Raw genomic sequence first — 19,676 nt, 5'->3', positions numbered from 1 at the left:
CAGACCTGCCCCGGCCGTCCAGCCCGGGCCGGGCCGCCCAGCCGGGGCCTCCCTCCCGGGCAGGTCCCCACCGGGGCGCGGGAGGCGCGCTCGGCAGAAGCCGAGGCAGGCGACGATTGCACCATCCACGGCTCGCAAAGGAAGTCGAGGAAGCGCGGGCAGGAAAGCCGAGCGCGCCCTGCAGCGCGGCCCTCGGCCCGGGGCCCGGACCACCCGCTCCCGCTCCCCGCCCCCCACCCCCGACGACCCCCGGCTCGGCTCCCAGCACCCCCCCCCCGCCCCGACCCCCGCCCCGCCAGGCCCCGCGCGGCCCTTTAAGGAGCTGTCACCGCGGCGCGGCGGGCCCCGCCCGGCGGGGAGGGCCGAGCGCGGGGGGCGGGGCCGGCGGCGGCCGAGGCTGGGAAGGGGGTGGGGGGGTCTGGGGCTATTTTTAGCGCCGGGTCGGGTCACGTGACGGGAGTGACGTCTCCGAATGTTGTTGTTGGTGGCGGCGGCGAACGGAGCCGGAGGAGCCGCCGCGAAGATGGAGGAGCCGTGGAGGAGGCGCTGCCGCTGCTGCCGCCGCCGCTGCTGCCGCCGCCGCCCGCGAAGCCGGAGCTCGAGCCGCAGGGGGTGAGCCCGCCGCGCCCGCGCCCGCGCCCCGCGCCCCGCGCCCCTCCCCGCGCCGCCCCTGTAGGCTCGGGGAGGGGCCCGCGCCCCGCGCCCCCAGATGGCCCCGGCACCGGCGGGGGCTGCGCGATCGGCCCCTGGCCCGGCGGCGGCGGCGGCGGCGGCGGCGGCGGCGCGCGCTGCGTTGCGGAGAGCGCGGAGTCCTGCGCCCCGGATTCTCTGCAGACTCCTTTTTTTTTCCTCCCCCCCCCCCGCTGGACACCCCTTTCTTAGTACTCCGAGGCTGAGGGGCGCTGCCCGCCCCGCAGCGCTTTTCCACCCAGACCTAAACACGCACCCTGGATTTTGTGTCCTTGACTTCCGTGCGTGAGCCAAGGGGGCCCCGCGGGGGGCCACCCCACTTCTGCCTTCCCTTTATTCTTACCCCCCTCCTCACCCAGCGAGGCGTTACTGCGTTTGCTTCCACACGCTTCTCCCGTCTGACACCCCGGAGCCCCCCGAGAGAGAGAGCGCGCTAGATGAGATACAGCTTCCCCTCTTGGGTGGTTGCCCCCCGATTTTTCTTTCGTCCTGGTCTGTATCTCCGGAGCGCAGGGACACTGCCCAGGCTTTTCCGTTTGAGGGGTCCTGCTTCCCAGCACCACCCTCCTTGTCCCCCCCCTCAAGATGAGAACTAGCTGGGTGGGTTACCGGGATGGATCTGGTGGTCTGGTTGCTGTGGGGAAGAGGGGAGGCGGGGTCCGCCTTCCCCTCGCTAGGCCTTCTGAGATGAGGTGTGTCCCTCCAGAGGGAGGGGAACTGCTACCTGGGTCCCGGGAGATGGTGAGCTGTCCCCTGACAGAGACCACCAGGGTTGGGGGGCCTGAAATCAGTATTGGCCATTGTGGGTGGTGATCGTGGAGTTCGGGGTCCAAATGGGAAGGAGGATGGAGCCAGATAGAGGAACAAAAGGACCGGGGAATGGGAGATCCAGGACACTTGGCCAGAGAGACCCTGGCTGACTCGCCAGGCAGGACACGCAGGCAGGAGTCGGGGTCCTGCCAGCCAGACCCCTCAGCCTCCTGTCACACAGGCAGCAGGGGCCTCGGTATGTCCAGCTCTTGGCCCCTGAGCCTGCTGTGGGGGGTCCTGTGGGCCGGACAGGGTGGAGGAGCCCATTGGGGGCTGCCTGCTCCCAGTCTAGTCCTTCCTCTCCCTCCAAACCCTGTCCCGGGAGCTCTGGGTCAGGCCCTGCCTGCTTTTGAATCCTTAGCCCCGCGGTGACCTGGACTCAGGTCTGGGCCATGCTATGTCTTGACAGGCAAGCAGGGGTCTCTGGGAGTTTAAGGGGTGCCAACCCCCCACCCCACCACCCTGCCCGCCCACTTTGCTCCTCTGTCCTGGGAATGCGCGTGGAAAATTCTCAGTGCAGGGAGTTGGGGGCAAGGATGGAGGACAGGTGAGCACTTTCCTCCGAGTTCCCCCGGGTGGCTGGACAGTCCTTTGGAGGGGGGCAGCAGCCTCACATGCCCCACCTACTCCAAGTAGCTGCAGACAAAGGTTTGCTTTCCCTAGGGGTGGCATCTTAGCTGAGTGTTTAGAAAAGGGGCCTGGGGATTGGCTGGGGGGGTGGGGAGTTTGTGTTTCTGCACAGGGGGAGGGAGCTGGGGCGGGGGGGGGGGGAGTGCAGTCGGTGCCGAAGTACCAGCTGCTCTTTAATAATTAATTCTTCCTACTCACATCCCTTTGAGGAGGGATGTCTGGAACAGGCGTCAGGCTCAGCCAGCTTGCTGGAGGACGCACTCCTGGGGGGGAGGGGAGAGGCTGCAAGGGGGGCGGTTCTTGGCATTTTTGGAGCACTGTTGCTTGCTCATGAATGAAAACCTGATGCAGCCCGTGAGGGGGCCTATTGTAGCCGACTTGGGCTAATTAAACTTTCTCTGCCTTTCTCTTCCCCACAGCCTTCGTCCCAACCCCAGCCCTTTCTTGAAGGGGTACCCGGGCCTGGCAGTGCTGGGATAGGGGTTTCATTTTGCCTGAGGTTTTAGGACAGACAGACCCGTCTTCTGCCCTCTGCCTCTATTCCTCCCTCCCTCTTCTCAAGCCCCCCCCCCTTTTTTTTTCTAGAAATAGCAGCCTCCTCCATCTGGCTCGTGCAGATGCCTGGAGATGCGTCTGAGCAGACAAACAGAAATGGGCCGATTGCAAAAATGAATTTGTCAGCCTGGTGCCATTTTTTTCCCCCCTCCCCTGTTGCCCTCCCCTTTCCCTTAGTTTGGGGCCCGGGACATCCAAGTCAGCCCTTATGGTTCCGCTTATCCCAAAGTTCCCCCCCCCCCCCCACCCCCGGCCCAGCCTCGGGGAGGCGCAGACTGGAATCGCGGAGGCTGGGGACCGTGACCGCGTCAGGGAGGGTCAGATAAGGGGTCCTTTGTGCCCTGAGCTGCGGCGGCGTCCAGGCTTGTAGCTTTTCTGTCTTTGGGGCCCGTCTCCAATTGCGAGCGTGGCTTACAGGATTCGGTTCAGAGAACTCATCCAGAGCTTCGGGAACTGGGATGTTGCTCCCCCCCTTTCACCTCCCCCCTCGCCCCCCATGCGCACATGCTCTGGACTCACCTTGCCTGGGCTGATCTGCTGTACGGGAGAGAGCTGCCTGAGCTCAACTTCCGGAGACCCGCACGGGACTCCTGGCTCCCCAGAGATGAACTTGGGGCCATCACCTGGTCCCGAGGAGGTCTACCCTTCCCCTGCCCTCTGCAGTGTTTGTGTTGCTCATCCATGGGGTAGGGGGTCTCCCCCGGCTGAGCCCTGAGCGGTTGGCTGCAGCCAGTTCCGTCCTTGCTTGCCCAGTCAGGGCCGGCGGCGGAAAGTGGGTTTCCATCCCAGAGTGGGGATGTGGGGGTGACAGGAGGGAAGGTGGAGGGGGCGGCTGTGGGGCACTGGACCTCTTGGAGCCTCATGTCCAAGTACTGAGTCATCTGGAACCTCACGACTCCTGGTCCCCCACCGCCCCCGTCCCTAAGTCCCTCATCCAGCAGGAGCCTGCTCTGGTCGAGGAGAGACCAAGAGGCTCAGGATTGGACTCGGTGCGTGCTCTGACCAGCAGCTTGGTTTCCCCAGGAGCCGTGGGGGACGTTGGTGGCTCCGCAGGTGGATGGGGTCCCAGGGGTGCTGCTGCATCCTGCAGGGGACAGGCGGGGGTGTGACCTCCACAGACCCTGTGCCCTGCACGCTCAGGGAGCCACTCCCGCCTCTTCTCCCCAGGAGGCCCCTTGGTGCCCCCCTCTTCTGTCCCTGCCGCACCCCACCGAGGCGGTGCCTCTCTCGTTGAGGAGATGGGCTGGGCCTCTCGGCTGCTGGGAGTCGTGGGAATCTCTGAACCTGTGTTCCCCAGCCACGGGAAAGGGTGTGAGCGGGCCCGGGCGCCATCTCCGGGGTGGGCACGACTGCCGCCTGCCCACGCAGGGCCCTGCCGGGACACCGACAGCCCCACCTGCTGCATTCCTGAGCTTGGCCCCAGCCCAGCGCTGCCTCTTTTGTCCCTACCCCACACCTGTGCCTGCTGGGAGAGCCGGTCAGCCCCTCCTTCTGCTGGCCCACCGCACCGTTCCCCGGCCCCCCACGGCCCAGCCTCACCGGCCAGAGCAGCAGGCAGCCGGCCAAGGCAAACTTGTGGGCTTTCTAGGTGTGAGCACGTGTGTGTGTGTGTGTGTGTGTGTGTGAGAGAGAGAGAGAGAGAGAGAGAAAGAGAGAGAGAGAGAGTGTATGAGAGAGACGGGCTCAGAATGGACCCCCACCCCTGGGAATCCTTAATGAGAAGGCAAGCTTGAGGGGGAATGAGTGGTGGGGTAGTAGGCTCGGGGGAGACGGGAGGCGGGGCTGCAAGGGGAGCAGCGTGGTGTCCCTGTTCCTGGCCTGGAGAGCAGAGTCGGCTTAAACCCGCAGCTCCCCTCAGCCTCCTCTCCTCGCTTCCTGTTCCCGTGCCTTTCCTGGGTATCGGAGGGCCCCGCTGCCTCTGGAAGCAAATGAATGAGATCATGTCTGGGGTGGATCGTGGGCTGCGCAGGGATGGGCCCAGGTGGGCGTGTGCATAGCGTCTGAGGCTGAGCACTAGCTGTGGGGCTACTGCGGCATTGGGAGCCGGAGCAGGGGGCCTCTCATCCCAGACCTCCGCCATCAGTCTGCGAACCTTGGCGGACCCACTGCTGGGCCTTTGGGTGCCTTTGGTTATTTATTTATTTATTTTTTAATTTGTTTTTTGGGCCACATCTAGTGGTGCTCAGAGCTTACTCCTGGCTCTGTGCTGAGGGACCCCTCCTGGCGGGCTCAGGAATGGGGTACTGGGGATAGCCTTTGTACAGACCTTAGTGTGGGGTCCTTGATTTTGGGTGCTCTCTGCTGGGTCAAGACTTGGGCGGGTGTCAGACCTCTGTATGCTGGGCACCGACAGCCATGCTCATGGGTCCTGGAGCCTTGTTGGGTTATGTGTGTACTGGGTCTAAGAGGAATTGTCTCTGCCTTCCCAAATTCCCGGGTTCTGGGTAGTAGAGGAGTAATCACTTTCTCTTTTCCCTTTATTTGGACTACGCCCAGTGATGCTCAGGGGGTACTCCTGATGATTCTGCACTCAGGAATTAGTCCTGGTGTACTCAGGGGGCTAGGTAGGTTGCCGGGGATCGAACACGGGTTGGCCGCATGCAAAGCAAGCACCTTCCCTGCTGTATTATCACTCCAGCCCCTCTCACTTTTTCTGCGTGGTGCTTATTGGGGAGACAGACAGAAGCATGGCTCATTTCTGCATGGGGGGAGGGAGAGGGTTTCTGGCCTCCATAATTAGGGGCAGAAGACTCCTTGAAGTCTCTGATCAGGCTCCCCAGGTTGGAATCCCAGTTTCTCCCTCAGCTTTTGCCCGAGACCCCTAGGCCAGCCCCACTTCTCCCCGTCTTTCTGGACACAGTTCAGAAGCCCCGGGCCCCTTGTCCGTGGTGCCCACCTAGCCCCACATCAGGCTGCCTTGTCCTCTTGTCCCCTGTCAGTGGGCACTGCACTTCTGAAAGGAGTGTTGTGGGTGTGGCTGGCATCACTGCGTCTCTCTCCCAGAACACAGGAAGCTTGAGTGAGCAAAGAGAGGAGGAAAATGGTCCTGGCAGTGCTGCTCACCCTGACCCCCACGCCCCAAGGCCCCCTGGAACTCTCAGATCCCTGAGTTGGGGGTCTCTAACCCTGCTCCATCTCTCCCCAGGGAAGCCGTTCTGAGTGCCTGACTGCCTCGCCCGGAAGGATGGCCTCGGATGGGCGTTAGAGGCACAGCGGCCCCGGGCTCCTGTCCCGTCCGTCTGTCTGTTATCGTCTGTCTCTCTTGACATCACCCTGTCCCAGCCCCCAGCGTCAGCTTCCTGCGGGCCCAGAGCCGGCATGAACTCTCCCAACGAGTCGGGTAAGAGCGGGGAGGCCAGAGAAGATACGTGGGTACCTTTGGAGGCTCTGGGCTGTGTGTGGGCACACACAGCTGATCTTCAGTGAGAGCATGAGGGGGTCCAGAGCGGAGGAGCTGGACAAGGACTGGGCCAGCCGGAAGTTAGCCATGGGCTAAATCTGAGCAGCAGTGGGTTGATGTTTGTCTGGCCTGGCCCTGGGAAGCATGGTCCAGCCCTGGCGCCGGGCCTGGGGGTCCTCCAACTCCGGCCCTGCCCCATGTTCCCCCAGACCAGCAGGAATGCATGTCACGAAACTCTGGGTGGTTGCGAACATTTCCCTTTGGGGGTGACACCTGGCTGCCAGCTCCTGACAGTGGCTTCTTTCTTTCCAGAGGCTTCTTTGGTGGTCCTTGATTTTTTTGTTTTCCCTCAGTGGGGTCAAAGGTGACTGTGGTTGCTGGGATTGGGTTGGGGTCCTGGGGTGGTGGGTGTGTCCATCGGTGACTCTAGAGGAGTTTGGCTTTGGGTTTTGGGGTGATACCCCGCAGGTTACTCCTGGCCCTACACCGGGGATATCCTGGCAGTGTGCTTGGGGGGCCTTCTGGGGTGCCAGGGATTGAACATGGAGATTGAACCTGTGTCTGGATTGGCCACCTGCAAGGCAAATGCTGTGCTCGGGGTACTATGGCTCTGGCCCCTCTCGAGGAGTTTTGGAGCTTCCAAACCCCACGCTGGACCCTGGGCACTGGATATGGGGTCTCTGGCTCTGAGAGTTTCTGATCCCCTGTGCTCCTCAGGGCCTGCTTGGAGCTGTGGGGCTCAGCGACCGGGCGTGTAGTGGGCTGGAGCTGTCAGTGAGGATATGTCCAGAGCCCAATGGACCCCAGGGGTTCCCCAGGAAATGGGGTGGTCTGAGCAGTGACCATCTCCTACCTCACGATCTTGGGGAATCAGAGTTCATCTTGGTTTTTTGTTGTTGTTTGTTTTTTGTTGTTTGGTCTTGGAGCTGTACCCGCTGGTTTTCAGGACTTACTCCCGGTTCTGCACTCAGGGCTCACTTCTGGCGGTGCTCAGGAAACCATATGGAATGCCAAGAATTGAGCCCAGGTCAGCCACGTGTTATTTTCATTTTTGAATCCCACCCAGAAGTGCCCAGGGCTTACTCCTGGCTCTGTACTCAGGCATCACTCCTGGTGGGGCTGGGGCTCAAACCCAGGTTCTCCACATGCAGGGCAAGTGCCTTACCTCTGTGCCATCTCACCGCCTGTTTATGCTTCTTGCAGCGTTCCCCCCAGAAGGCGGCGCCTCAGCCAGGGTGCTAAGACAAAGGGGAGGGGCTGTGGGACTGCAAGAGTTTTGAGTGCAATTAAAAAGTGCATTTTTTTGCTTTTTTTTGGGTGGGGGGAGGGTGATATCTGGAAGTACTCAAGGCTGACCCCTGGCTCTGCGCTCAGGGATCACTCCTGACAGGGCTCAGGACCATATGAGATGCCAGAGATCGAACGTAGGTCAGCTGTGTGCAAAGCAAGTGCCTTCCCCGCTGGACTGTCACTCCTTTTCCGAGGGCGCTTTCTGTATAGAAGGTAGATTTTCAGAGGGAAACACTGAGTGACTCTTTTCCTGAAAAGGGCTAGTCATCAGAGATACATGCCTGGGAAACTCTGTTTTATTTATTTATTTGTTTGTTTATTTATTTTGCTTTTTGGGTCACACCTGGTGATGCACAGGGGTTCCTCTTGGCTCTGCACTTAGGAATTACTCCTGGCGGTGCTCAGGGGACCATATGGGATGCTGGGAATCGAACCCGGGTCAGCCGCGTGCAAGGCAAACGCCCTACCCGCTGTGCTGTCGCTCCAGCCCCTTGGGAACCTCCGTTTTAGAGGTTGGGGAAAGAGAGACCAGGACCCCTCCGAGGATGTTCTTGAAGCAGCCTTGTGGGTACCTCCAGCTTACCTCACCCTTGTCACTTTGCTAGAACTTTGCTCTCTGCTCTGAGGCCCCAGTGGACCAGTGCCAACGGACCCAGCAGTTTGAAAGCTGTCGTTAAGGGCTCGGTGCTTTTTCTTTTTTTTGATCATGGCTGTGCACCCTGGCTTTGCTGGTCCTGCCTGGCGTACCCTGGGCACGGGCTCCAGGCAGAGTCAGTGCCAGCTGGAGAAGGCAGGGCTCCCTCCCCTCGCCAGCTTTGCCTGACGCGTCCCCTCCGGTCCTCCTGGCCAGGCACCGACACGACACAGAGTGTGTGGGTGACGCAGCTGGAAGGGCCTCCCACTCTGCTTTCTCGAGTCCTCCACTTACCGGGACTGCCAAAGGACAGGCGGGTCCCCACCAGCATCTGCTCCCCTCTCCCCCCCAAGGGGAGCACTGCCCCTCCAGGGCAAGCCGGCCAGCCACTCTCCTAAACTCCATCCCCAAGACCTGGGGCCTCGCCTTGGACCCCAGCATAGAAGCTCCCCAGGGTGGAGTTGGTGGCTTAGGAAGGGTATTTTCTGGGTTGGGGGACGTTCCATGCTGTTCTGGCGACAGGCTAAAGTCCTCCTAGGCAGCTGACAGTGCTGGGTGGCCTTGCCCAGTGCCAGGGTCTGGGTTCCCCGTGAGGCTGCACCAGGGGCAGGCAGCAGAGGGTGCAGGAACCTGGAGGGGACGAGGGGCGAGTGCCTGGCCTTCCCGCTGCCCCCAGCAGGGGGAGATGCGCCTCCTGTGTGGGAAAGGAGGGAGCCATGGCGAGGCCAGAGGTAGGGAACCTCACCTGAACATCTCCCCCTGCGCTTTCCCGGCTCTCTACCCTGGAGCCACAGCTGCCCAGGGCCAAGGAGATGCCCTCTTGTCCCCTTTGAGGGGCCCATTATATGGTCTGCCCAGAGCTCAGTGTGGCGTCAGGGCTGGGGTTGCAGGGCTGGGCACAGCAGGTGTGACAAGGACAAGAGCAGCCGGGCCCCAGTCCCCAACACCTCCCCCTCCTCCACACCCCCTTTTTCTTGAGGGCCCAGAGCCCAGGTTTGGGTGAGGAGTGGGGTTTCCCTGGCACCCTCTCAGGGCCTGGCCAGGTGTTACTGCCCCGTGGACTCAGGAGGGTGATAAAAGTTGCTATATCCGTGCCTCAGAGTGGGACTCGGGGTGCCTCTAGGGTTTCTCTGTCCTTCCTGGGGACAGGGAGCTGATGGGAGATGTGGACTTCCTGGTGTGGTCCTTATCCTGGGTGCTCCCCCCAGGGGCTCAAAAGGATGGGCAGAGCCTGCCTGTGCCCAGGCTGTGTCGGCGAGGCCTGCTCTCTGCTGTCCCGTCCTCTGTGCCTTTGCCTGTGGGAGGGTGGGGGGTGCTGCCAGTCTCGGTGGCGACAGGGCCGAACCCGTGTGGGGGTGGGAGGGAGCGTGGCCCCACGAGGCCCCATGACAGCACCTGTCTCGCCGCCGCCTTCCCGCATGCGCAGCCACTTTCTCTCCTTCCCCGGGAGGGCGGCCAGGCGGCTGCCCCCTCCTTTCTGGGTGACCAGAGAAACTGGGGCATGGGCGTGGGGTGGAGCCAGGAGCCTCAGCGTCCTGCCTCTGGGCCTCGGGCTCACGCTCTGCCTCTGGGCCCCCGGGGAAGGCGGGCAGCCAGCCCCAAGGAGGAGAAAGTGGGTCAGGGCGGGCATGGGGCGGGGGCCTGGGCCGGGACATCCGGGGTCCCTTCTCCACAGAGTTGCCCCTGGAGATTGGGGCCTGGCCCTCCCCCTGCCCTGCCGCACCCTGCGGGGCTGTGGAAGATGCCAGGGGACGTGTTCCCAAGTTGCCTGGACTTGGTTCCAAATGAGAGGACTCAGCCAGCACCTAGCAGGGGGCCCAGCCCTGGTGTGCCCCAGTGATGCTGGCCAGTTCTCGCCCATCGAGTCTCGGGGCCAGTGGGAGGCATAGCAGAGGAGAGCGGGCAGGGTGGCTGCCTGTCACCAGGCCTGGGGGACCCAGCTTGGGGGCCTTAGAGTGCAGGTGGGAACCAGAGGCCAGGCCAGCTGGACCTCCCCAGAACCCCAGACTGCAGGCCCCCCACCCTCTCTTGGAGATGCTCCTGGTCCAGCATCGGGATTTCTTGCTTCCTTTCCATCAGGCTCTGGGGCCCGGGGATGGGGAGCCCGGAGGAAGTGCCTTCTTCCCTGCCTCCAGGTTGGGGCAGTCCACTTCAGGCTCAGTGGGAGAGACCCCCGAGGAGTCTGTGGAGAGCCCTTGGTGGGCGAGCCGTGCGGGTCAAGATGGAATTGAGAGGTGAGGCGAGGAGAGGGGCTGGAGGGCAGGAACGGGTGAGCATGGATGTCAGGAGACCTCCACTGCATCCCCGGATCCCCAGGAGAAAGCGGCCCCCTCATCCCACTGGATCGCAGTGTGACCATCTCACCACATCCAACACTCGCTTCCCGCTTCAGCTGTTACCAGAAGCGCCCGGAACACTGGCCACCTCTGGGTGCCCTGACTCTCGGGATGGTCCCTTGCCTGAGCAGGGAACTCTCTTCTCGGAGGTTGTGGCTCCTCAGGCTGGTGGGGACCCTGCTTTTGAGTCCTTGTCACTGAGACTTCCCTTTCTCCGGGACGAGTACCCCAGCTTCCCTGTGCCCAGGCAGGCGGGGGCCAGGACAGGGCTAGCCAGCCCTTCTGGTTGCTCCCAGCGTGGGTGGGTGGAGTCCTGGGCTGGGAGGGGCCGGTGCCCCCGGCTCTGGGGCTCCCTGAGTTTCCTGCCTGTTGTCTTGCTGAGGGGCCCTGGGCTTCCCTTCTCCGCAGTGCACCTGATTGGCCAGGATGAACTTGGCACAGGGGAGGGGAAGGAAGTCCCCAGTGCCTACTCTGATGCCCCCTCCTGGGTGGCAGCCCCGTGGGAGGTGCCTCTTGCTCTTGAATCCTCTCCAGCCCAGAAGCTGAGCTCTGGAGCCGGGTTCAAGGCTTGTCTCTTTGCCTCTTTGCTGAGACCCCCCAGGACCAGCCTGCTGGGGCCTGGGCAGCAGCGTCCCTCCTCTTCCCCCCGCCCCCAGCACACACGCACATCTGTGCCCTTCTTTGCCGTCCCCAGTGGGCACAAGTGGGCCGGGCAGAGGGGCTGCGGGCCCGTACCCGCCGTGTCCTTGCTTGGCTCCTCCTGGGCTCCTGCAGAGGGTGAGGTCATGGTCTGGGCGAGGACAGGTGTCCTTGGCCCCGTGCCTGGAGTTGGGGGCAAGGAGGGGCCAGGAGGGGGCTCGAAAATAGCAGCTGTGACATCAGGAAGGGGGGAGGGGCTGCAGACCCAGGAATAACCGGGCTATTAAAAAGGGCCCCGAGTGAGGTCAGGGGGCCAAGTGGAGTCTCGGGGCCAGTGGGAGGCATAGCAGAGGAGAGCGGGCAGGGTGGCTGCCTGTCACCAGGCCTGGGGGACCCAGCTTGGGGGCCTTAGAATGCCGGTGGGTGCCGTTGGAGGGCTCCCAGCCTGGCAGGGAACGGAGGTACTGCTCATAGGCACCCTGGGAGAGCACTCCAGGCTCAGACCTCTCTGCCACTTAGCCCGCGGCTGCCTTGCTCCGTGCCTCGGTTTCCCCGCTCTGTCTGTGTCCTGAGGTCGCCGTGCAGGACCCGCGAGGCCACGGAGGTGCTCTCTCAGCCGCGCCCCTGGCACGCGGCCTGCGAGAGCTGCTGTGCTGAGCTCTCCAGGTGCTCCCCGGCCCCTTCCTGGGACCAGGAAGAGGAAGTGGAGGCCCTCCGAGATCCCTCGCTGCGGGGTGTGGGTGGAATGCATCCCCGTAGTGGGTGTGTGCATGGCGGGTCTCCCGGCGGACCCAGGGCTGAGAGGGGCAGGGGCTGAGTGCGCCCCCACCTGGTGGAGACGGTAGCTGCAAGGGGGCCAGGTCTGCCAGCCTCGCCCAGACCCTTGCTTCCTCTCCCTCTCCCTGGAGTGGAGCGGGGCTGGGGCTCCCGGCCCTCACCTGCTAAGCCACAGCTGCTCGCCACCCATTGGCCACCCTGGCCACTGGGCCCTTGGCCTTGGCCCTGAGTGTAGGCCCTGTCTCTGCTCCTCCCCCTCCCCCGGCTTCCTCCTGGGGTGGAGCGCCACCCCCCCCCCCCATGGGGCCTCCGCCAGGCCCGGGCTCCTGGCAGCCGGCCGCGGCTCCCTGAGCATGCTCCGCCTATTTATAGCCAGGGCCCTCCCCCAACTGCTATTTCAGTCTCCTGCCAGCTGCCGGCGGCTCATTCGGGAAGGAGGAGCAGGGAGCCCGGCCCAGAGCTGTCACCCAGGGCGGGGAGGGAACGCAGAGAGCCCGCCCGGCGGCCGCTGAGCTCCCCTTCCTGTGCCCTGAGCGCCCAGCCAGAGCCCTGCTACCGGGCGCTGGGCACGAAGGTCCCATGCCCGGCTAGAGGAGCGCCCAGGCCCGATGAGGCCCCGCCCCGGGGGTGCCAGCCACCGCCGTTGCTGTGCCCTGAGAGAGCCCCTCAGGTCTCTCCCTGCCGCTGCCCCCGACCGACCGCTGGCCACTGTCCCCACCTTCTGCTTGGCCAAGTCCCCGCCTCCGGCGGCCCCCTCCCTGGCATGCTGCTGGTGCCCAAGGCTCAGGGGCTCGTGGAGATGCTGCAGACCATCTATGAGACGGAATCGTGTTTCTCAGCAGATGGGATGTCAGGCCGGGAACCGTCCCTGGAGATCCTGCCGCGGACCCCCCTCCACAGCATCCCTGTGGCAGGTAAGTACCTGCGCTAGCTGCCTGCCCTCTGCCCTCTGCCCTCTGCCTCGGGCAGCCTGGCCTCTGTGCCTGAGCACAGGTCTTCCTGTCTGCATCTCGGTGGGGGTATCTGATGGATGGAGACCCAGGGCAAGGGGGAGTGGTGGACCGAGCTGTGTTCAGTCCCCCAGGGGGGCTGCCTGCCCCACACCTGCCCTAACATCCTGCCCAGAACCCCAGCTGCACACACCAAACGTCCCCTTGGTCTTCTGCAGGGGCGAGGGGGTTGTCAGCGGTGGGGGCGCTGGGGGTTGCTGGAGGATCCTGGCCTAGTTGGCATCGCGGACGATGGGCAGGAAGTGGGTCAGTGACCTGCCTCCCCGGTCTCCCCGGCGCCTCCGACTGGGTTCAGGGGGTAGGGGAGCAGGGTGGAGCTTTCTCCGTCCTCAGGATGCTCCGGGAAGGGGCCCCTGGGAGGAGACTGGTGGCCCTGGGGGGAGTTGGATAGAGGCTGAGGGCCCCGGGCTGCCCTGGCTCCTGGTCACCTTCTTTCTCCTTCCCCAGGCTTCAGGATAACCCCATCTCACGGGAATGAAGTGGGGTTCCTCTGGGGAGGATGGACTGGAGGACCCCTTGCCCTGCCACCTTCTCAGCAGGAACTTTATTGGCCTTTGGTGGGGGGTGGGGCCCCGGAGCTGGGCCACTCCCTCACGCTCTCCCGGGACTGTTGGGGTGTCTCTGGCACAGCTTCCCACCGGGCCGGCACCACAGGATGCCTCCTGCAGGGAGGGGCCTGCCGGGCCCAGCCGCGGGGGCCCCTCCTGGCCACAGCCTGGCATGCGGGTGTGGGCGTCCCTGTGTGGCGTGGGGGAACCTGCTTGGGGCCATGACTGTGGGGGTGGGGCTCTCACCTGGAAGCGGGAGCTTTGGGGGGCTGCCGCCATGCCATGGCTGCCTGGGGTCCAAACACAGCCCCGAGAAGTGTTGGGGGAAGCTGGGGAAGCCCTGGCACAGGGCTGTCCCAGGGCTGGGCAGACCACCCTGCAGGGGACTCCCCCACAGTCCTCGAGATCGGGTGTGATTTGGGGGGCTGGCTGAGTCTGCAAACCTGCCTGTTTGCTCCTGCCCTCCCCCAGTCCTCTGGGAGCTCAGGGGGGGCTCAGGAAAAGAAGGGCTGCCCAGCATCCAGGGGCAGACCCCCCCGCCCCCCCGCCCCGAGCCTGATGCCCTTTGGGCCCCTCCCCCTGCCCCCTGCCCGTTCTCTCGTTTACTCCAAGTCAGTCCCTGTCTGAGAAAGCTGGCACACTGCTGCCCTCTCTCCCCTGATGGTCTGTGCCCGCAGTGGCCTGCCCCCCAGCCCACCCCTTTCTGCAAAGCCCCTCTGCTCTGCTCCCCGAGACCCAGCCCCCCCCCCCCCCGCATGTGCGCACACTCCTGGCCAGCCTTCTGCAGCGGTGCGCGGTGGCGGTGGCGGGTCCGCGTGAGTCACCCCAGCGCGGGGAGAGGGCTGAGAATGTTCCCCCTGTGCCGTGCTGGCTGGCTGTGACGCGGCCGGGACAGATATAGGCCTGGAGCTCGGCTGCCTTGTTTCTTTTTTGGACTCTGGAATGTAAATAGACGTTTCAAATAGAAACGCTTTAACCTTTGGGTTAAAAAAAAAAATCCACCCCAGATAAACACGGCAGTGAGGGTGCAGGCAGTGTGTGCCCCCTCCCTGCCCCCCTCCCACCTCCCGCTGTGGTCCCCAGACAGGATGCAAAGGCTGGGCTGCAGGTGCTGGGGATGTGCCCTAGGCTCACCTCAGGCCTCCCCAGCCCCAGGATGACCGGGGGGGTGGGGGGGGAGCGGGTAAGAGAAAGGAGGCTCTGCCCTCTGCTTGGACTCCTGGCGTCGCCTTGCAGCAAGTCTTTGAAACCCTGTTTTGGGGGTTCCCACCGTGCCCCAGTGCTCAGCATGACTCCTGGCACATGGCTGAGGGCAGGACTCCCGGATGCTCTTTTGGGGCCACGGCCAGTCTTCCTGCCTAAAGGAGGGGGACAGGTGGCCGCCCCTACTCCCGCCCCTGGAGCTTTTCCTTCCGCTGCCCGGTGCCCTCACTGCTGCCTGGCACGCAGTGGGCACCTTTCACGAAGGCCCGGTCTCGGCTCCAGCAGGGGATTCCCCAGGATGTGTTGCCGGGAGCCCCTCCCCCTCTGCCCCTCTCTGAGCCTTGGCAGCCCCTCATGAGGCCTGGCCCGGAGAGGCTTCTGTGGGCTCCCCCCAGGGAGCGGGGGAGGCAGGGCCCGAGTCCTTTTGTGCCAGGAAGACCAGGACGGGTGCTGGGGAGTGCCAGGGGCCGAGGTTGGATATCGGGGTTTCCCTGGGCATTCTTTGTTTCATGGGGATAGGCATTGGACCCTTGCCTCATCTGTGCTCTGCTATTGAGCTGCCTCCCTGACTTACCCTGTATTTTATAGAGAGAGATTTGGGGGGCGGGGTCCCCCCAGCAGTGCTTGGGGGACCTGGGGCCACTCCTGGAGCTATTTGGTCAACTTGAACTAGTGCTTGGGTCTGAGAGTTCTGGGCTGCTCAGGCCCCCTGGTGCTTGGGCCGTTCTTGGCGTTGGGGATACAACAGGGGTTTGCGCATGCGAAGTCTGCACCCCCGACCACTGAACTGCCGTCAGTCTCGTGCGTTCCAGTTCCTCCTGCTCTCCAGGGCTCGGCCGCTTGTTGTTAGGGATAAGGGTGTGAGGGAGGGCGGGCAGGGAGTGAACTGGGGGCCAAGTGCAAGTATCGGGTACTTTCCTCCCTTATCTCTTTTGGGGCTGGTATTAATAGCTGTGTTTTACAACGACAAGGATCAGAGAGTTAAGGGAAACTGCCCAAGGTCACAGAGTAAGTGGCAGCCCACACTGGGGACTCCAGCCGCGCGCACATGGCCACAGGCTGACTCCTGCAGAAGCTGTTCCGTGTGCCTTTGACCGGTCGCTGGCCTTTCTTCCGGGGGCTGGATGTCAGCCCCTCCAACCCACCCCTTCTGTTGGGTGCTCCGACCCGCCCCTGTCCCTCCAAAGTCTGTGCTCCAGAAAGGTGGGTTGGACCTTTGTTAGGGAACTCCTGGGGTCCCCTAGCGAAGACTCTGCCGCCTGCAGAGACCGGGGGTTGCTTGCTTGTCCTGCTCACCCTCCCTTCAGGGACTTTGGCCCCAGGGGAACACAGGGGGGGCTCAGGGACTAGGTTGAACCCCCATCCTGTCCTCACAGCCTCCTTTTCTCCCACACAGTTCCCGCCTCCTCTCGCCTAGCCCCAGGTCTTGTTTTTGAGACCCTCAGCTGTCCCCTCCCTGCCGCACAGCTGCCAGACAGGAAATCAGATTAACCGTGTCCACACACAGCTGTAACAGCTGTCAGCTTGGCACTCGGGGACGCTGTGGGAAAGTGGTCCCCAAACTCTGCTGGCAGCACTGGCCACGCATGGGGCCAGTGAGAATGCAGGTGTCCGGGTTGCCATGGGGCACCCTGGAACCAGTGTGTCAGGTCTCTGTGCGTTGTGACGAGAGGAGAGCCAGGCCACACGTCCACCATGGGGATTGGAGCCATGGGCCTGGCTGCCTTCCCGGGGTCGTCCCCGGCCTCTCCGGGAGGCCTGTGGGGTGGGGGTGGGGGGGCTGTCCAGCTCCCAGCAGCCGTGCAGTCTGGAGAGAGGGAGGACATTGAGACGCGGGAAGCAGGTGTCTAAACCCCAGCTGGGCCAGGGGATTACGGCCAGTGGCCAGGAGGGCAGGTGGGCAGGCGCCCTGCTGGACGCCGAGAGCTGGGTGTACAGGGCAGGCCTCTCATACCCCGACTCCTTCCACCACTTGTCTTTTTGTTTTTGTTTTCGTTTTGCGGCCATACCCAGCAGGGCTCAGAGATTATTCCTGGCTCTGTGCTCCTGGAATCATAGGTGGTCCCTGGGATTCCAACCAGGGTTAAGCCACATGCCAGGCAAGAGCCTTACCTACTGTTCTCTCTCTCTCTCTCTCTATCTCTCTCTCTCTCTCCCCCCCCCCCTCGCACCCTGAGAACATGTGCCTGGGTGGGGGATCGGACCCAGACCTCCTTTGTGCCTGCCAGCAAAGCAAGTGTAGACCCTGTTCAGTTTTCTCTCTGCACCAACACTGAAATTTGCAGGGAGACACACCCAGCAATGCTCAGGGGCTACTCCTGGTTCTCTGTTCAGGGGTCAATCCTGGCAGGGTGCGAGGGGCCTTGCTTGGTGCTGGGGATCAAACTGGAGTTGGCCACATACTAGGAAATGCCTTAGCCCCTGTACTGTCTCTCTGGTCCCCTTCCCAGAAACTTTCATGCAACCTTGGGTATATAAAATGCCACACAAATCAAATTATGGTGTGTGTGTGTGGGGGGAGGGGCTATCCTTTGGTAGATCACCGGAGATCACTCCTAGTGGTAACTGTTGGTGTTGGGGGGGGGCACATATGTGATGGCAGGGATCCAACTGGGATTGGCCCTGTGCACCTTTCCTGCTCTACAAGCTCTCCCACCCCCCGTAAAATTATTTTATGTCCCCCCATTTTTTTTCTTTTTGGGTCACACCCAGCAATGCACCGGGGTTACTCCTACTCCTGGCTTTGCACTCAGCTTTGCAGTGCTCAGGGGACCATATGGGATGTTGGGGATCGAACACAGGTCGGTGCGTGCAAGGCAAACGCCCTCCCCGCTATACATAGCTCTAGCCCCCCATAAAATTATTTTAAAACAAGTCTTCATGAATCTCACATTCAGTTGTGTGGCCCACAGTTTAGGAGGCAGATATCAGGGAGCGTGTCGGGCTTGGTGCCGGGGTCTCAGCCGCTACTGCAGATGCTGCCCATCGGGGGACCAGCCGCTCCAGTGCCTTGAGCTAGGAGTCCAGGGATGCATTGGAAGGGGCTGGGCAGTGGGCACTGCTGGGACTAGGATGATGCCCGGCAGCAAAGTGTTTGCCTCAGCTATGAGGCCTGGGGCCAGTTTCTGGCACGGCAAAAACAAAGCCCCAAAACTCATCTGTGAGGGCTGGAGCGATAGGACAATGGGTAGGGAGTTTGCCTTGCATGTGGCCAACCCAGGTTGATTCCCGGCATCCCATATGGTCCCCCACCACTGCCAGGAGTAATTCCTGAGTGCAGGGCCAGGAGTAACCCCTGAGCATCGCTGGGTGAGACCCAAAAAGAAAAAAAAAAAACTCATTAGTGAGAGAGATGCCCTGTATCTGGGCGCTGCACCCCTCCACTTAAAGACTATTCAGTGGCACATGCTGCCCAGGTTTCAGGGGTTTTTGTTTCCTGGGTCCCCCGATGCTGTCCTATGAGGAAAGAGTCACGTTGTGTGAGTGGTCCCGGGGCCTGTGGGTGCTGCGCTGACCCCCAAGGGTGTGTGTGTGTGGAGCAGAGCTGAGGAGGGCAGATTCCAGGAAGAACTTTCTAGTTTCTGTGTGATGGACGGATTGGGGTCTGGGTGTCTCACTGGTGGTGTTCAGGGGCTCGTCTAAGACTTTGTGCTGGGAGGGTCATTCTGCCTGCTGCAGGGATCGAACTTCCGTGCCCAGCCCATTGAGCTTTCTCTGTCCATCCTTTACTCACATTTATTTATTTATTTATGCTTTTTGGGTCACACCTGGTGATGCACAGGGGCTACTCCTGGCTCTACACTTAGGAATTACTCCTGGCGGTGCTCAGGGGACCATATGGGATGCTGAGAATCGATCCTGGATTGGCTGCATGCAAGGCAAATGCCCTACCCGCTGTGATAACACTCCAGCCCCTGTCCTTTACTCACTTTTTAAGAAGGGCGACAGCCAGAGGTGCTGGGGGCGTTGTGGTGGCAGAAGAGAGAATCGGGGCTTTGTCTCACCTGTGTTCTGCCCCTTGAGCTGTTTGAACTGGGGCCTCAAGAACAGGGACTCAGACCTGTGCCGTGTGGGTTACGGAAGGTCTCGTGTGTTTATGGGGCTTGTTTATTTGTTTTTGTATTTTGGTTTTGGGGCTGCCTCTGACGGTGCTTGAGGCTATGTCTCGCTCTGTTTGGGGTTTGTTCACGAGTTTGTTCCCCGGGTGCCATCCTGGGGTGAAACGTCAGCCCCCTGTGTGCAGAGCATGTGCTCGGTCCTTAGCGCGATCTCTCCTGTCTCTGCCCCAGTGAAGCTTTGTTTAGTTTTGGTGCTGGGGATGGAGCCCCGGACTCAGGTTCTACAAGTCCTGTCTATTGCCGACCTCCGAACCTGTTTCTGTTTTTCAAATTTTTGGGCCACACCACGTGATACTGAGGGGTTACTCCTGGCTCTGTGCTTAGAAATTACTCCTGGCAGTGCTCCGGGGACCATACAGCGTGCCAGGGATCCAACTTGGTTCAGCTATGTGCAAGACTATATTCCTTACATGTTGTACTGTCTCCCCAGCCCTGGCCTGAATGTGGTTTTAGATCATGTTTTTTTTTTTATGCTTTTTTGCGTTACACCCATGATACTCAGGGGTTGCTCCTAGCTCATGCAAACAGGAATTACTCCTGGTGGTGCTCAGGGGACCATCTGGGATGCTGGGAATTGAACCCGGGTTGGCCGCGTGCAAGGCAAACGCCCTACCCGCTGTGCTATTGCTCTGGCCCCTAAATCATGCTTTTGAGGAACAGGAGGGATCTCACAACGTGGACTGTACCCAGAGGACAGAGATGGTGGCTGGAGAGTCAGCTGAGCCCTGCCACTGGGCCGAATCCTCCCCAGCAGTGGCATATGTGGCCTAGTCATGGGACAGGGGGCCGTGGCCATAGGGCCGTGATTGGGTCTGGACTACTGAACCACGTAGGGATAGTCCCAAGTGGGAGAGCGAAGCCCTTCCTCTGACCTAGGCTCGCGGCTGCTTCCCTCGGGATCCAGCAGCCGGTACACGTGGCCCCCTCTTGTTCTCCGTCTTCTCTTGCATCACCTGAGCCTTGTGCTGAGCAGTGCTGTACCGACTTCCCTGCCGGTCCAGGGGGTCGAGGACCCAGAACATGCCGGAGCCTCGAA

At 62.2% G+C, this 19,676-nt stretch overlaps 1 protein-coding gene across 3 annotated transcripts in view; it reads left to right on the top strand.

Annotated features, from left to right (window-relative positions):
- Positions 1 to 427: 427 nt before the first annotated feature.
- The window catches only part of HDAC5 (histone deacetylase 5), a 38,766-nt gene continuing 19,517 nt past the window's right edge, over positions 428 to 19,676 (top strand). Inside the window, exons 1-3 of one of the 3 annotated variants that reach the window (XM_056126608.1) lie at positions 428 to 612; positions 5,831 to 6,025; positions 12,604 to 12,675. In XM_056126608.1, the coding sequence (XP_055982583.1) occupies positions 6,004 to 6,025; positions 12,604 to 12,675 (94 nt within the window). In that variant the 5' untranslated portion in view covers positions 428 to 612; positions 5,831 to 6,003. Of the gene's footprint in view, positions 613 to 5,830; positions 6,026 to 12,509; positions 12,676 to 19,676 lie in introns of those variants that run through there. The other 2 variants (XM_056126607.1, XM_056126606.1) reach the window with 2 other exon arrangements.

The sequence above is a fragment of the Sorex fumeus genome, unplaced genomic scaffold (genome assembly GCF_029834395.1).
Source record: "Sorex fumeus unplaced genomic scaffold, SorFum_2.1 ptg000063l, whole genome shotgun sequence".
Taxonomy (NCBI): Eukaryota; Metazoa; Chordata; class Mammalia; order Eulipotyphla; family Soricidae; genus Sorex; species Sorex fumeus.
The sequence above is the reverse complement of the archived record's forward strand: the minus strand, read 5'-3'. Positions and strand labels throughout refer to the sequence as shown.